General features: G+C 39.8%; 1 protein-coding gene across 11 annotated transcripts in view; it reads left to right on the top strand.

The window, feature by feature from the left end:
- Positions 1–16,707, top strand: part of nbeab (neurobeachin b) — a 252,065-nt gene that overhangs the window by 76,474 nt on the left and 158,884 nt on the right. For all 11 annotated transcript variants that reach the window (XM_036001181.1, XM_031297412.2, XM_036001183.1 and 8 more), the window contains exons 7-10: positions 2,911–3,030; positions 4,791–4,937; positions 15,604–15,801; positions 15,939–16,072. In XM_036001181.1, the coding sequence (XP_035857074.1) occupies positions 2,911–3,030; positions 4,791–4,937; positions 15,604–15,801; positions 15,939–16,072 (599 nt within the window). The remainder of the gene's footprint in view (positions 1–2,910; positions 3,031–4,790; positions 4,938–15,603; positions 15,802–15,938; positions 16,073–16,707) is intronic.

Below are 16,707 nucleotides of genomic sequence, written 5' to 3'. Positions count from 1 at the left end.
CATAAGTGTGCATCAGTGTGGCCTGAGCTGAGAGGAACACCCTGTAATTTACCCCTGACTCCTTACCCACCACCTGTTCTTTCACTGGCATTACAAAGTTGTATGTCAACATATACCTGAAGTGTTTACGACTCCCAGAGGACACTTACAGATGTAATTGGATGTAAATGTAGATGAGAAAATGAAACTTAATCTAGCATGGAATGTCAGTGTAGTGTAGTGGCCCCTGCGGAGAAGGAAAACCGGCTCAAAGCATGTGTCAAACAATTACAGCCTTCACAGACCACCTGGGAACAAGCATTGCTCTCATCCCTACTGCCACAGTGCAGGTATCGTTTTGCAGAAGCTCTTAGAAGATAAAACATGTTGAATTAAGTTTTTAATTGATTTTGGGTTCAGACATCTGCGGATAAGTGCCATTCTGAATTACCTGCGGGCAGCTTGCACTCTTCCCCTCAGCCTCAGTAAGTGTCCTTACGTTTGTGTGTAAGACGGCTGTTATTCCATTAGACTGCTCACAGCGCCCTGCGTGGGTCAGACTGAAACAGTGGGCACGCAGTCACAGAAGACATGGACAACCTATTGCCTGCCGATGTGGTTGTGCCAGTCTTGATTTTTTTTTAGTCTGTGCTGTGTTGCCAGATATCATCAATATACTTATTTATTTATATGTTACCTTTCTTTTATATGTTTTCTGATAACAGAGAAAAGTCAAATTACTTAAGACAATACATTTACCCCATGAAGTCTTTAAAATAAAAGAAACTCTGAATGGCTGCGAGCTCCGGACCATTCTGAGCTTCTGTTTATGTTTATGTTTATGAAAGCGTGGCTCGTTGATGCTTCTGATGCTGATGTGAAGACGAGAGGACCCTAGGGTATTTATTTGTTTGTTGTCGAGTAAAAGTAATTTTAGTGGTGAACAGCCCCTTATATAGCTATAATGTAATTTGTGTAATTAGTTTTTAATATCAAGGTGTAGTTTGATTGACATTTAGGGCTCTATTATAACGATCTAAGCGCACGGCGGTTAAGGCGTGTCCAAATCCACTTTTGCCTATTTGATGGCGGAAAAAAGGGTCCGTGTGCCGGGCGCATGGTTCAGAAGGGTTGTACTTAGTGTCTTCATTAATCAGAGGTGTGTTTTGGGCGTAACATGCAATAAACCAATCAGAGTGTCATCTCCCATTCCCTTTAAAAGCCAGGCGTGTTTGGACCTTGGAGCATTGCTATTATGATGGAGAATTTGCACTGTAATATATTTATTTGTAATCTTCTGCATGTGTGTGTGCTGCTGTGCGTCCCTGTGTGTGTAACAAGCATAGTGTGCACGCGCTGTGCACGAGCCTAGGAGCATTTTACTAATGCTCTGTTAAAATAACAATGAAATGCTGCGTTATTGACTTTAGACCAGGTTTTTGTTGGTCAATGGCGCGATCACTTCCCGCTGCCTCAAGATAGCAATACTCCCAGAATGCACCTGAACACACCTCCCTGTAAGACCAGCATGTCCAGAATGCACCTGAACACACCTCCCTGTAAGACCAGCACGCCCATGGGTGCAGGTGCATTTGCTATTTAAACGAGGCGGGCGCTGGACGGAAAATTGATAACTGCGTTGGTCTTAAACTAGCAAAGACACTTGCGTCGGGCTTTGTGCTGCGCTGCGCCGGGTGCAAGATAGGACTCTCAGTCTGCATCACCTCTATGACAAGACTGTCACTGTCATTGTCTATAGCAGTCCAGCACACAATGGTTCCCTGTCACAATATAATGTAGTGTTTCTTTATGTTTATTCAAGTGTCGAAGGCAGAATCCCGAAGGTTTTCAACTTTATAATTCAAAGAGATGAAAAATGATCTGTGTGAAGGAGAAACATTTGGAAAGATCTTTATTGTCATATCAATAGAACTGACGTCAGTGCTACAACTGCTGCATCAACAACACAGGATGTTAGATAACTCCTTGGATAGAGACCGACAACTTGAAATGAAATGCAGCTACAAAGTGTAGTTATTAATGCTCAAGTGAATAAATAATACATCAACAGTTTCTGCATTAGCAATTATGAGCAAAGCAATTTAAGCTTAGATTGCTCTATATATACAGTACTTCAGATATGTTCCACTTGAATAACTTGGTGAGTGGGACATACAGACGGTAAGATATGAAAAGGGTTTATTGCACACAAAATGAATTCAGACTTAGGAGACATTTAACTCTGAAACAAATACCTATGCATAACATAATTTTCTTTTTTTAATGTTGGAATAGTTACCTTTGATGAAGCGTCTAAGTTATTATAATGGATTATGTTTGATTCTGCAATTCTTAAAGCCACCTGAGGACAAATCAGTCACAGTTTAGGGCTTGCCGTTTCTAAGAAATATGAAAGTAGAAGTCCCTTCCTGTTTCCCTCTCTTACCACACAGTTGTTGAGTGATCAGTGTCTCTTTTTATGGGTTCTTAAAACCCACTTGACATGACACCTTATAATGTCACCTCTCTAGCCGTAGACTTGACTAGTTAGTTAGTGTTTCATCCCTGAATAACTACAGCCAGTGTCTAACATGGCTCTGTGCAGCGATGACTTGTCTTGCCTCCTCTTAGCCTTTTCTCTGATCTATTATTCACAATGTTCCACTGCAGATTTCAGAACATTAGAAAGCAAACCTCACAGCAAACTTTATCTGAATTCCTCAGTTTTTAAAGAAATGAATGGGAGACCAGAAATGATGATGATGATGTGGCTCTATAAACCAAACTTAATTGTAGTTTTAGTTAAGTGTAATCGAATGAAGTGTAAAGACACACTCTTACAAAAGAATGATAATGACCCACTTAGTGAGTGACCTGTTCTGGAGCTCCCTTATTAAATCTGTTTCTGTCTGACTCTCTTCTCCCCCTCAGTGGTACATGATCAGTATAGTTCACATCTACAGCCGCTGGAGGAACAGTGAAATCAGATGCTATGTTAACGGACAACTCGTTTCTTACGGAGACATGGCATGGCACGTCAACACAAATGATGTAAGCGCTCTTGTTTTTTTTACTCCTCCTCACTATTGTCAGCTTTTTCTCCCTGGTTTTGATGTTTATTGGCACAGGACTGACAGGGCTGCCACATTAACGTCTCACATGGCTATAAATTGCGACAATCCTACATCTTCAATAGCGCTCATCGGGCAAAATGAGTTTTACCACATCAACATGGATTTAACTCAGATATATGACTGGCAGTCTTAATTTAAATCTCCATCCTTCACAGAGTTGCTTGCACTAGAGGGTGAAAGATGGAATATCAAACATTTGGAGAACAGATTTATGTATAGAGTGAAAAATGGCTAAATCTCAGAAGCTGCTGTAGATATGTGTACAGAGATTGCAAATACCATGAGACCGATCTCGTTTAAAATGTATGACATTGTATGATATTGCATGTTTGAATGATTCCAATCCAAAATGAAAACCTGTTTTTACACATAACACAGATTTAAAAAGCAATTTGCACTTGCAGAGACGAGGCACATTTCTAGAGGTGTGTTTCACACTGTAGCTGTATTCAAGGGAAGATTGCACAAATGACAGGATGTGATTTAAGTGTGGTTCATGAAATATTCCACCACATTAAGTAGAGCTGTTTTTGTGGAGAAATGTTCCCACACCTGAAATGAAATGTACTGCAATGGCTGCAGAAACAGTTGCATCACAAAGACACTAGGAATCATAGCACAGACACAGCTACGGAATAGTTTAGATTATTTTATTTTATTTCAACCGACGGACATGTACAAATGTATTGAATGAGGTGGCATAAGCAAATCACACCACCACATCAAAGTACCATGTAAGGCAACATACTACGCCCTTGCATCTTAACATTGTCCTCCATCCAGATTATTTAAACATGGGCTGCTGTTTCCTCATACGCCATGGAGAGTAAAGTCACATAACCGATCTGCATAGAAAATATTGTAAGCTGACAACTAAAAGTGATGCTACATGTGATGAGTGTCTTGTAACACATAAATAAACTGAAAAAAGCCATTTGTATTATCTATATAATTTAGTTTCTCTTCATCTTTTCTTTCTCTACTATTGAGATTCTGATATTAACACCTAAATGTTCTTAATTTTGTAGATGATTTTCTATGATAGCATTGTGCTTTGCTTAAAAAAAACAACATAGATTACTGCCATCCTTCTGCTCTTTCCAGTAGGACTGAAGCTTGAAGTCTTGGTAACTGTTTCACATGATTTCATGTGTGACAAGGTATATTTTATATCACATCACACAAATCAGATTGGATGGGCTTTTCTAACAGGGTTAAATGTAAGACAAGCTTGATCAAGATTTTGAATTCTCTATAAACAATGTGTTTTCCCCCCAGTACTGCTTGTACAGGCCTTCATACTGACTGTTTGGTGAGTTGTTAATTAGCTGCTGCTGTTGTAAGCTATCCTTCAATTTGATCCTGATTACAATCACAGCATGTATTCTTCCTGTCCCAGAGGTTATATTGAGGTTTCCTATCTTTGTAAATCAGGGACATTGTCTTCCTCCTTCCGATGGGGAATTGTCTAGGTTAACACTGAACGAAACACAGAAGGTGATGTTGTTTTGGATGGTTATATTGACAATAGAATTTCTAGGAGGAAAATATAGCACATTTGTGCAAGCAAATGTTGTACTTTTTGCCCACTGGCTAATTCAGCTGTGTGTGAATTTGGATATTTCACACCTGAAGCATAAAATGATGTAGCCTTTTCTTTCTGTGTCCTCCTTGCAGAGTTATGATAAGTGCTTCCTTGGGTCCTCGGAGACAGCAGATGCAAACAGAGTGTTCTGTGGCCAGCTAGGAGCCGTCTACGTGTTCAGTGAAGCCCTCAATCCCGCGCAGATATTTGCAATTCATCAGCTAGGACCAGGCTATAAGGTATGCACTTGAGGGTGACTAAATTAGATTACATGTTAGCAGTCTGCATCACCTATCAATCTGTATAATCAATGCCCAGTGCTGCCCTGCCACAGTTCCTTTGCCATGTGTCTCCGTCCTGGGAAAGATGCTTTTCCTTCCACATAAACGGCTGCATAAATTACCTACTTCGGGGAAATAATGGCACAATACACCGAGGGAAGCAGCAGGCCCTCTGAGGGGATAGAGTCCTGAGCCGACTTATATCAGCCACAGCAGGTGTAGCACTCCCAAGCTTCTTTACAAAGATCAAACGATTGTGACTATATAGAAAGATGCTGACCTACCCAGAAGGGGATTCAGCTGGGAATCACATGGGGACAAAATATTTGGTGTGCACATTTTTTTTATTTAGATTACAGTTTTATTTATTTTATTTCCTCTCTATGCCTAAATATTCCACTCAATCCCCTTAGCCTATTCTCATATTCAGAGACTGCTCTATCTCTCTCTCTCTCTCTCTCTCTCTCTCTCTCTCTCTCTCTCTCTCACTTTTCCTGACAAAGTGCTGCTGTTTCTTCACAGCCTTAAGATCTGCACTCTGTCACAAATGGAGAGATGACAGGCACTGCCAAATCAGCTTTGAACACAGGATGTGTCTCAGACAATTTACCATATCTCTGTCCATTTTACACCAGCTCTGTTTGCTGCCTAGCTGCTTTCAAGACAACATTAGTCTTTTTAATGGCAGGAAGGAATATTAGGCATTGTCATTGTAAAACCAACACTGTTGAGGATTGTGAGATGGATGTTTGTGATTTCAATCAGGTCTGTGAAGGCCTGGAGAATCCCAGGAGAAGTCATTGTTTGGTCTTTTTCGCTAATGTCAGGTGACTTGCCGTTTGCCTCCTTAATTGTGGTTCTAGACCTTCTATTAGAGAGGTAACGCACAGCAGAGCAATCCTCCAGATTTCTTGGAATAATGAAGAGCATGTCCCGGGGAGACAATTACCCGCAATTTGATGAAGCTGTGAATGGTGTTGGTAATGGTGAGTATGATAGAGCCAGCCAGGTGCGTTGGGGAGGAAGGTCAGAGAGTTGTCAGGCCCACTGATTGGTTGTTGTAATGGGAGGGCTATCCAGGCGACGAGAGGACCTGTCTGTTTTAATTTAGAACTGCCAGGAAGAGTCTGAGTGCAGCAGATCACAGCATACATCCGCGGCTAGAGTATGTACATTGTATGTATGTATAACTTTCTTTATATCTGTTTCAGCTCGCCTCCGCTCCACAGCCAGAGGAGAAAACCCTCCGAGCTGATGCATGATTTATTTTCTGATCCATGGTCCTCTCATCCATGTTTGATGTTTGACACGCTTCCCCTTGCTCACACAGTGTATTGAATGTAACTGTAACTTCTGCAGCTAGTTGAAATGCAGAGATTATTGCTGCCTAGAGTTGCTATTCCTACTACACGTTATGATTTATGGCTGAAAATCTGACAGACCTGTTAGTGGAATCTGTTCCCTGGGCTCTTTTTTATATTGCTGTAGGGAAATTGCACTCTGAACCGAGATGGACTCCCAGTTATTTCATTTAAAGTACCAACAACTTTTTGTTGTATATTTCTTTGACCGACTTGAAACATTCCCAACCATTCGGAGATACCATCAGGCGACATTGTTGCGTTTACAGAGACTGAGGCTGAGGCTGACAGAAGCTGACTGTCGTATTGGACTATCAATCATCACTGATGTTTAGCAGAGTTCATAAGCTTTGCTGAAAGTCTAGGAAATTGTGGGCTGAAGGATTCTTACAAGGGATATGCCTCACAAATGTGAGATGCAACTCAGGATGAAGAATATAATTTCCAGTGGATACTGGCAAACACAACATTATTATTATGTATTTCTTTTGTTTGTTTATTCTCGATAACTACTTATCTCTTTCCAGCTCTGGTCTGGATCCATAAAGTAATGTCTGTCACAGAAATATCCAGTGAGGGCTTCACTGAACACAAACTCATTGTGTTGACTAGTCAAAACAATAAACCGTGACTTTACATCCTTTGGTAACACTTTACTTGAAGGAATCGACATAATCGTGACATGACACTGTCATAACTATGACATGACACTGTCATGAACGTGTCATAAACGTTATAAACAAGTCATAAACGTTTATGACTTCTGTCATTAACTGTCATTCGGTTTTTGTCATGACAAGTTGACATTGTTTGGGTTGTCTTGATTATGACAACTTGACATTAATCAAAGTGACATTACCAGAAGTTTTCTTGGTCATGACAAGTTGACAGTAAATTTCTTTGGAGTGTCCTTATTAAGACAACTTGACATTAAACAGACATCCTCTGGTAATGTCATCCTGGTTAATATCAAGTTGTCATTACAAAGACATCCCAAACAAACTTAATGTCAACTTGTCATGACCAAGACAACTTCTGATAATGTCACTTTGATTAATGTCAACTTGTCATAATCAAGACAACCTAAACAATGTCAACTTGTCATGACAAAAAACGAATAACACTTAATGACAGAAGTCATAAACATGTATGACGTTCATGACAGTGTCATGTAGGGCTGACCCAAACGATTATTTTTTAAAAGATTAACGATTATTTTTTCGATTAGTCGACTAATCTAATGATTATTTTTTCGATTAGTCGACTAATCTAACGATTCATTTTTCGATTAATCTAACGATTCATTTTTCAGTTAGCGATTATTTTCCCATTGCTCAATTATTAACAATTTACACAAAACAAATTTCAATAAGGTTCAAATCTCTATTTATTAAAATTGTTTAACACTGCACTGTTCAAGTAAAATACATTTTTAGTGTAACCTGAAGCCAGATGTAGACTCCAGGCGGGATGGCATGAGACAAGACGGCATGACACAGGAGGCTCCAGGCTGCAGCCATACAGTCTCCACGTTTTCCAAAACTTGCGATCTTAAAGAGGCCGGCGGGTCCTCTAACTCTTGTGGGTCACCACTACTCGCCATACTCGTCCTTTCGTGCTGCTATCTCTGACTCACTCACTGGACTGTCGACCTGACAAAAAGCTGCATGTAGGCGGAGGGGCTAGAGATTAGGTGTCCCTAGAACCCACGTATCTAACAGTAGTTCCGCATTACATTAGTTCCGCATTACATTAATTAATTTGCACGCAAGTTTTATTTATTTATTTTATTTAGTGACGCGTCGATGAAAATTATTTGTGTCGACACATTTACATAATCGATGACGTCGACTACTACTGTCATGTCACGATTATGTCGATACCTTGAAGTAAAGTGTTACCCATCCTTTCATATGATGCACTTAGAAATATTTCGGTCTTTGCCAGCTATCATCACCACCATATGTGTTGTACATGAGTCAGATTAGCCCATTGAATGTGTGCCAACACTGCTCTGCAGTATAGTATGCACCACAGATTGCTGTAGACGAGACCGAGGAGCTGCAGACTCCTGGTCCTCCTGTGCCAAGGAAGACAAATGTTACCTCTGTGTAGGGGCCGTGCAACAATACAATATTGATGTACAACATGACAAGCTCACAGATGCCAAAACCTTGATATACTATACACTATATACTAGGGCTGTCAATCAATTAAAAAATGTAATCTAATTAATTACATACTCTGTGATTAATTAATCGAAATGAATCGCATACATAATTAACGGTGCCTGAACCGATACTTTTTAAGAAAGTAAAAAAAGAAAAGAAAACAAAGGGTACTAAACAACAGTTGGTGACATTAAAGAACGGCTTGTCTATTGCTAAGGCCATATGGTCAAAATTAAATGATTTAATAATGTATAACAATAACTTATTTCACGAGTAAATTGCTGTTTACAATAACTTCAAATGCACCACGAGGCTGTAGTTTACCAGTTTCATTGAACGCACCGTCTGTGTTTCTCCGACGGTAGCTGCAGATTGTTACACCCCGGTGTTGAATCCTCTACAGTAAAACACAGTCACACTTTACACCGTTCAGCGTTAGCTGTCAGCATTGTAACCGTGTTTAATCCAGCTACTAACTAGCGGTAGGCTAACGTTAGCTGCTGTCGAGTATAGTGTTAACTAGCTAGCGGTAGGCTAACGTTAGCTGCTGTTGAGTATAGTGTCAACTAGCTAGCGGTAGGCTAATGTTAGCTGCTGTCGAGTATAGTGTTAACTAGCTAGCGGTAGGCTAACGTTAGCTGCTGTTGAGTATAGTGTTAACTAGCTAGCTTTTTACAAGTAAATGTTCCAGTTAATGATCCAGGCAGCATATTCTCGTCTCCCTCCTTCATTTTACAGTCCAATGGTGGCTAGAACGGCTCCGGGTCAAACCTCAATATGGAATGGATTAATCTGCGTTATTTTTTTTAACGCGTTTCAGATTAATTAATCGAAATTAACGCGTTATTTTGACCTAGTACATACATATTCATATACTTGAGATACTATACAGTAGGGCTGTGCAATTAATCACATTTTAATCGTGATTGCGATCACAAAAACAATGTACTTGAGAAAAACAATTATTTTGCACATTGCATTTTGCAAATAAACTTATTTTTGTCTTGTGTTCTGAATGAAAAAAACAGGAATAGTCACAGTGAAATGTCACAGTTCAAGGTGTTTTCTCTGTTGATTTGTTTAACGGCTTCACTGTTTTTTAAGTTCAATAAATGCAACATCTTTCCAAAAGTCAACGAGTAATCGTGTTAAATAATCATGATTTCAATATCAATATTGACCAAAATAATCAAAGTAATAAATAATAAATAATATTTTTCCATAATTGCGCAGCCCTACTATACAGGCCGACACGTATACCTGCAAATAATAAATAATAATAATACATTTTATTTATGTAGTGCTTTTCAAAGTACTAAAAGACACTTTTCAATAAAACCAGTACATCAGGCACGGTAAAAACAAGTGAAGTGATAAAACTGACATAAAAAAAAGCATATTAAAAGCAAGTGAAACAATAAAACCAGCAAATAACAGCAGGTGAAATTTCATATTATGTAGGCCTACTTGTAGTAAATAGACAATGTCAGTGGAGCAACAACTTAGTCTTATTCACAATTAAAGATTACTAGTGCAGTGCCCGTTGAAAATATGTCTGTTTGGAATGGGCCGATTGCTTGGTCTGTGGTATTGCTGGTTGTAGAATTCATCAAAACCAAATTGTACCCCAAAATTACTTACAGAAGGACCCCAAACCACTTCATATGCAACTCCCCTGTATACCCTACTACTAACTTACTGATTTACCTGACAGAGAACGTTGCAGATTCAGAATGTAATCACAAAATATCATAATGAAAATGTGGAGTAACCAGACATTAGCCTCATGGACTCATGGCAGTGCGTTACCCACATGGCCCGTTATGAGAGCCAATCAGCACCTATCTGCGTTAATCAACCGCCAGAACCAGAGTGTGTGTGTGTGTGTGTGTGTGTGTGTGTGCGCGCGTGCGTGGAGAGAGAGAGAGAGAGAGACGGTGTTGTCTCGTGTCTATGATCGTTAAGAAATTTAACATTTCAGCAGAGGTGTTAATTTCCATACAGGTTTAGTGGCTTGACAGTTAAGGGTGAAGTAGGGGACTTACTCGTGCCCGTAGCAAGACACCTGTCAAGTTTGAAATCCATCGGACTAACGGTTCGAGAGATACGTACAGACACACAGACAGACACACACACAGACAGACAGACGTTCCTGCAATTTATAGATAGATAACACCACCACCTCTCCACAATAGAAAGTGTCACATGAGGTTTTGATTTACATTTAAATGCACGTAGACAATCGTTGGATACTCAAGGAGGATTTTTTTAATAAATAGTTAGATCCCTAGATCCAGGCATGTGCACAGACATATGGAGGGGCTATTGCTCTAATCTAGAAAAAAAGGCAACCCCCCACACTAAATCCAGCTCTGCAAAGTTGCAGTATTTTAGCTGCTTCTTTGAGCTCTTTCTCTCTCTTCTTCAGTTGTATTTGTTGTGAAGGTATACATAAGTATAACAAAAAAAACATTAGACTATACATTTATTTAAAAAACAAATGCTAAGTGTATTACATTAACTAATAGGGACATGCATGTATCATCTCATAACAAAATAAGCTAAGGGGACTTCTATCAGCTTTCACTGTTACATCTGCTTGTAGGTTGAAAATTCACGTAACATATTGACTATAAACAATGTATAGTGTAGCATGAGTTAACAGTCCAAACCATCACATCCCTGAGCCTTCTCTACAGAGCGCACACTAATAGCGTAGCTACGTTAGCCTGCTGCTGCTATATATATATATATATATATATATATATATATATATATATATATATATATATATATATATATAATGTTTTTTTTTTTTATATTCACAGGGTATTTCTCATTATCTCCATAACTTCCAAAACTCACCTGAAGGCTGAAGGGCTTTTCCCTCTGCAGTGCCAAAGATTCTTTATAACTTCTAAACCGTCACTGCCGGTGCTCCGTTTGTGAGAATATAAACAAAGTCACTTGACTGGGGCAGAGGGCATCGCTGAGGGCAAAATAAATTAACACAAATTTGATTTAACTTTACTTATGATGGGCTTATCGTATTGATGCAACCACAACAGGAAAAAAAGAAAAGAAAGAAAAGTTTGATTAGGCTCTTTCTCCAGACGGGCAGCTGAGCCAATCAGGGCAATCGGGCTGATGCCCGGGCAACGGTAGCCCGTACCTATGCACGTCCCTGCCTAGATCTGCATCTCCACCTAAAGCTAATCACTTCTCCTTGGCAGTTTTTTTTTTACTGCCATTGAGTCAATACTGAGAAAACATATCTGTTTTTGATATTATGAATTCATTGGAATATTTGCATGTTTGACTATATTGTTCGTCGTACTAAGACCGCAGGTACTGCACTGTGGCATGGGAGCGTTCCCAGCTTGTCAAGCGTTGGCCTGTTTCTTGTAGGGAGTTGTGGGGATGCTGCTGGTCGATGACAGCCTTTGGCACCGGGACAGCAAGGAGGCAGCTGTGCTCTAATTCCTTTGTATGACTCTATGGCTGGCCTGTGGAGTGATGCTGGGCTACAGGGTTTGTTACTGTAGCCACAACCCATGAGATCATTATTTTGACACTGCGGCAGGGCTCACACTAAAGCATAGGGCACTGGAGCTTGTTATTTCTTGTCACTTAGGTTTCATGAGTAGGAACTTCTGAAGGATGTTAGAGACTACATGATGAGATGCATGCATGCTGCTGTGTGATCATACAGTAGCAGATGAACAGAATACCTCTTATGCCTTTTTTATCATCTGACTGGAAGGAAATATGCCATTAAATGTGGGCTCAGCCCTCACAGTTTCTGGAACTTCCCAGTAAAACGCCTGCTAGAATGATGCTGCCAGGCAACAGATGTAGCGCCAGTAAAATATACATGGATTTTGACCAATTGCGTTTGAAAAAAGGATTCACTTGCCCAAAGTAAAATCTGAAACCCAGAGGATTAAGTTTGAGGATGAGAAAACGTACCATATTAAGATTTGAACCTGCTTCGATACCAGCAGCTACATGTAGTGTTGTGCAATATGTGTAGCGGGTATGCAGTATAATATAAAGAATAGTATTAAAGACTTTATGTTGTATGTTTCCTCTAAAGCTTGCCATCGAGAGATGCTCACAAGTTTTTGAGCTCGAGTCCAAGTCAAGTCTCAAGTTTCTGGTGGTTATAATGAGAGCTGTGTCACCTGCTGCGTAACATCCAGGCTGCTTACAACACTGCATAGCTATACTGTATATATGGAATTCAAAGCATGTAATATGTTATTATGACTCCTTTATCTATTAGCATACAGTAGCAGCTTTGATTAATCGTTTGGTATACAATCAGTGTAAACAGGCGATTGCAATATGACAAAAAACGTCAAGAATGCTTTACTTTTAAGTTAATAACTGTATTTTGCCTTGTAACATGAACATACTGTACAGACCAAACATTGAGGTACTAAAAAAGAAAGCACTCGCTTAACAGTTGCTGAATCATAATGACAGACCTTGCCTCCTATTGTGCAGGCTCTGTGGGGCCATAAGAACAAATACAGCGAAAGTTATACCTCACAGCTCCATAATTAACATCCTCCCAATCAATGCAAACTGTGAAACATCACATTATAGCTAAATGCAAAACACTATTGCTGCCAAATAATGCGAAATATACTGCAAGTCTACAAACATGTTAACACACTACAGTTCACTTCCTTATCATAGAGAATCTGCATTTTTTTTTTTTTTTTTTTTCTTCATTTTTTTTAAAGATTATTTTGGGCTTTTCCCCCTTCCTTGACAAGACAGCTAGGTGAGAAAGGGGAGAGAGAGAGAGGGGGAAGACATGCAGGAAATCGTCACAGGTCGGATTCGAACCCTGGACCTCTGCATCGAGGCATAAACCTCTCAGTATATGTGCGCCTGCTCTACCCACTGAACCAACCCGGCCACGAGAATCTGCATTTTTTTTGTTATTTACTAAGTGGCTGGATAGCACAACAACCTTCAAATGCTTAACATTTTTCAGTGCTTAGACTTTCTATAAATTCTAAGCTGAATGTGAACCAATTGGCCAACTTAATATGCTTATCTTATACTACTAATATCTGAATGAGATATCTGTCACGGCATAACCACAATCCTGGGAAAACATGATACGATCGTTATTTGTCTAGGACTTTCAGTTCTTTGGCAGCCCATGCATGTGAAACGACAGAGCTAAGCGCTAGGCCGCCAGGCTAAAAGGTAAAGGTGGAAGGGCCTGCTTGTCATAGCCCCAGCGCCGCTTCCCTTACTTTCGACCACCTTAGTCCTTCCTTGGTCCAGCGCTGATTAGCCTTAATGCTCTGTTAACAGTTCATTTGCAGTGAATGATTCTTCCGTCACAACATTCGGAAACATGTCTTTCCTCTCTGACTCCTCTCCCCGGTCTCCTCAACTTCTTTTGTAAACTCCTACAGCTCTGTGACGCAGGTAAGCCACACCCACCTTAGCCTGGCGAGCAATAGTACGATTGTGCCGTGACATATCTGACAATTTGATTTGCAACAAAGCCCATCTGGAACCACAAGTTTCCGAGAGAAGAACTGGAAAAAATGATTACAGACTGTTGAAAATATGGCTAAAAAGCAATAATAACTGACCTAATTTCCACTTACAGAGCACAAGCATGTAATGTGAACTGCGTCTACAACTAATGACAGCTTATGAACTACTGTAAGTCAACCCATCCCCCACACTCTCAAACCCAGTGAGCAGCACTGGCCATCTCTGTTGCCACCTACTTAAAATTCTGCACTTTACAAGTGCTCAGAATAGAATACAGAATCATTGTACAATTGACAACCTGAGTCAGCTCATCTTTCTTTTTTTTTTAGCCATTTACTCCCTTACTGAAAACAAGCAACCCAGATTTAGATGCCTTTTAGGTGGGTGCATGGACCCTGTTTGCTTGTGTTGCATAACCTACTGTATTTATCTACAGTCCCTCTAGGACCAGATGGTTTGTTTCCTCACTTCAGATCTTCAACTCTTTCTGTCTCTCTTTATCTCATCAACATCTGCTTGCTGTTCATGAGTCAGAGAGGGAAGGGAACATATTTCTCTCACTCATTAATAATTCAATCCTGATTGTAGGACTTGATTTCCTTATTAAGCATATTCCATTCACACTGCATTGACGGATGAACTCAGCTCATCTGTCAGCAGCTAATTGATGGAGTGAATTAAGACTAGTCTGTTATCGATCAGCTGTTTATGTCCACCATGAGGAATGTGTTGCTGAGCCACACACTGATGAAACCTCCAGTTCTTTTAACACAGCCATCAACTGGCTGGCTTCATATCAGATGTCTTAAGACATAATGATATGTTAAGTCACATATGATACTGATTGATCCATATGAAGTGTTCATTTATCACTGTAATTATAACCAGTAACTTGTTCAGTGTTGATGAAAAATTAATTAAAAAGGGTCAGAACAGCATAGATTTTCTATATGAGTATGTATCTCAGCTTAGTGTAATTTAGTTCTAGTTTCTGTCTCTCTGGTATGAGGGAGGTGGGCTGAAATTCAATAAATAAATCCGACAAATAAATACTGAGTCTACATCGTGATCTCAGCAAGCATTTGCACAATGTTTTGACTCCGAGTCTGATTACTTTGGATGTGAAGTGACACAGTAACTCAAGGCTAAATTGCACAGTGCTGGCTTTGATTTGAAGGTGTTTCCTGAATGAACTTCTCCTCGTATTTGCGCCAGTTCCATGAGTGCAAAGCGTATTTGAACCGAAGAAACCTAGAGGAGATGGAGAGAAATGGAAAGAAACCTATGCGTTCGTACACACTCTGTAGCATTTTTTTTCAATTCCAGTATGAGTTGATGGGGATTTAGCAGTGACTGTGCTTGGCTTGAGATTGCTCCAAAACAGGCTAGCTTTTAATCACTTTTTTTTTTTTTTTTTTATTCAAATCAAGTTCTAATTATTGAAAAGACATGAGAGACACTGATAGGGTTCATGTGCAGGAAGGAGCTACTAAATCTATCACCCTCACTTTATCTCTCACTTATTCTCCCCCTGTTAGCGCTCTCTTTCTCTCTCTTCTCCAGAGCACATTTAAGTTCAAGTCAGAGAGTGATATCCACTTAGCGGAGCATCACAAGCAGGTGTTGTATGACGGTAAGTTGGCCAGCGCCATCGCCTTCACCTATAACGCCAAGGCCACTGACGCCCAGCTCTGCCTGGAGTCCTCACCCAAAGAAAACGCCTCCATCTTTGTGCACTCACCGCACGCCCTTATGCTACAGGTCAGTTGCTTTACTCAAAGCCAACTCTTAACTTGGTTACTGTCACTATCCCAGATATTGATTCATTCCTTTCTGTTGCACTCATTTTTAAAGGTCATTAAAAAGGTCTGTTTATTTGGTTTATTTGATCCTCACAGGATGTAAAAGCCACAGTGACTCACTCCATCCACAGTGCCATCCATTCCATTGGTGGGATCCAGGTCCTCTTCCCGCTCTTCGCTCAGCTGGACTACCATCAGCTGAACGACAGCCAGGTGGAACCCACTGTATGGTAAGGAGTAGAAATGTTGTTACTGTACAACATAATTTCACTTTTTGGAAATCTGAGTTGATTAAACAAATGAATTTGTAAGTGACAAAAGCTCAGTTTGGAGTTGACTTTTTGATCCTGAGCCCTTTTAGAATTTGTATATGAAGCTGTGTTTGTGACCGATGGAGAGAAGGGTAGATTTTTGTATTACTATGTATTTATCTGTATTATTAGTAAGGATGGGTCATGATTTTTGAATTTTAAAATAGTCATAAAAATTTGAATAGTTTTTGCTACAATCTTTTTGTCTTAAAAAAATCTATTTTCCCTTATTTTGGCACCGGATCTCCAATTGTGTTGTGCTTACAGGCAGTAAAATCAGAGCACAGAAAGTGACATCTTGGTGATAAAGTCTCAAAATCCAGAACTAAATCATGTTGTCTGTTGGACAAACAGTATGGTGATATGGGTGTTTTGGTATTACATCAAGTACAAGTACTTATTTCTGCATGATATAATGTATTTTGGTCAACATGGTACACTGATACCAATATATTTGTTAATAGAAAGACACTCTTGAGAGAGCAGAGCTCCGCCAAGGCATGCCCTATCTCACAATGTTAATGCAGTGTGGATTCTCCAAGTCGGGAACTAAT

The sequence above is a fragment of the Sander lucioperca genome, chromosome 5 (assembly GCF_008315115.2).
Source record: "Sander lucioperca isolate FBNREF2018 chromosome 5, SLUC_FBN_1.2, whole genome shotgun sequence".
In the NCBI taxonomy this organism is placed as follows: domain Eukaryota; kingdom Metazoa; phylum Chordata; class Actinopteri; order Perciformes; family Percidae; genus Sander; species Sander lucioperca.
Note: the sequence above shows the minus strand (reverse complement) of the source record. Positions and strands in the feature narration are given on the sequence as shown.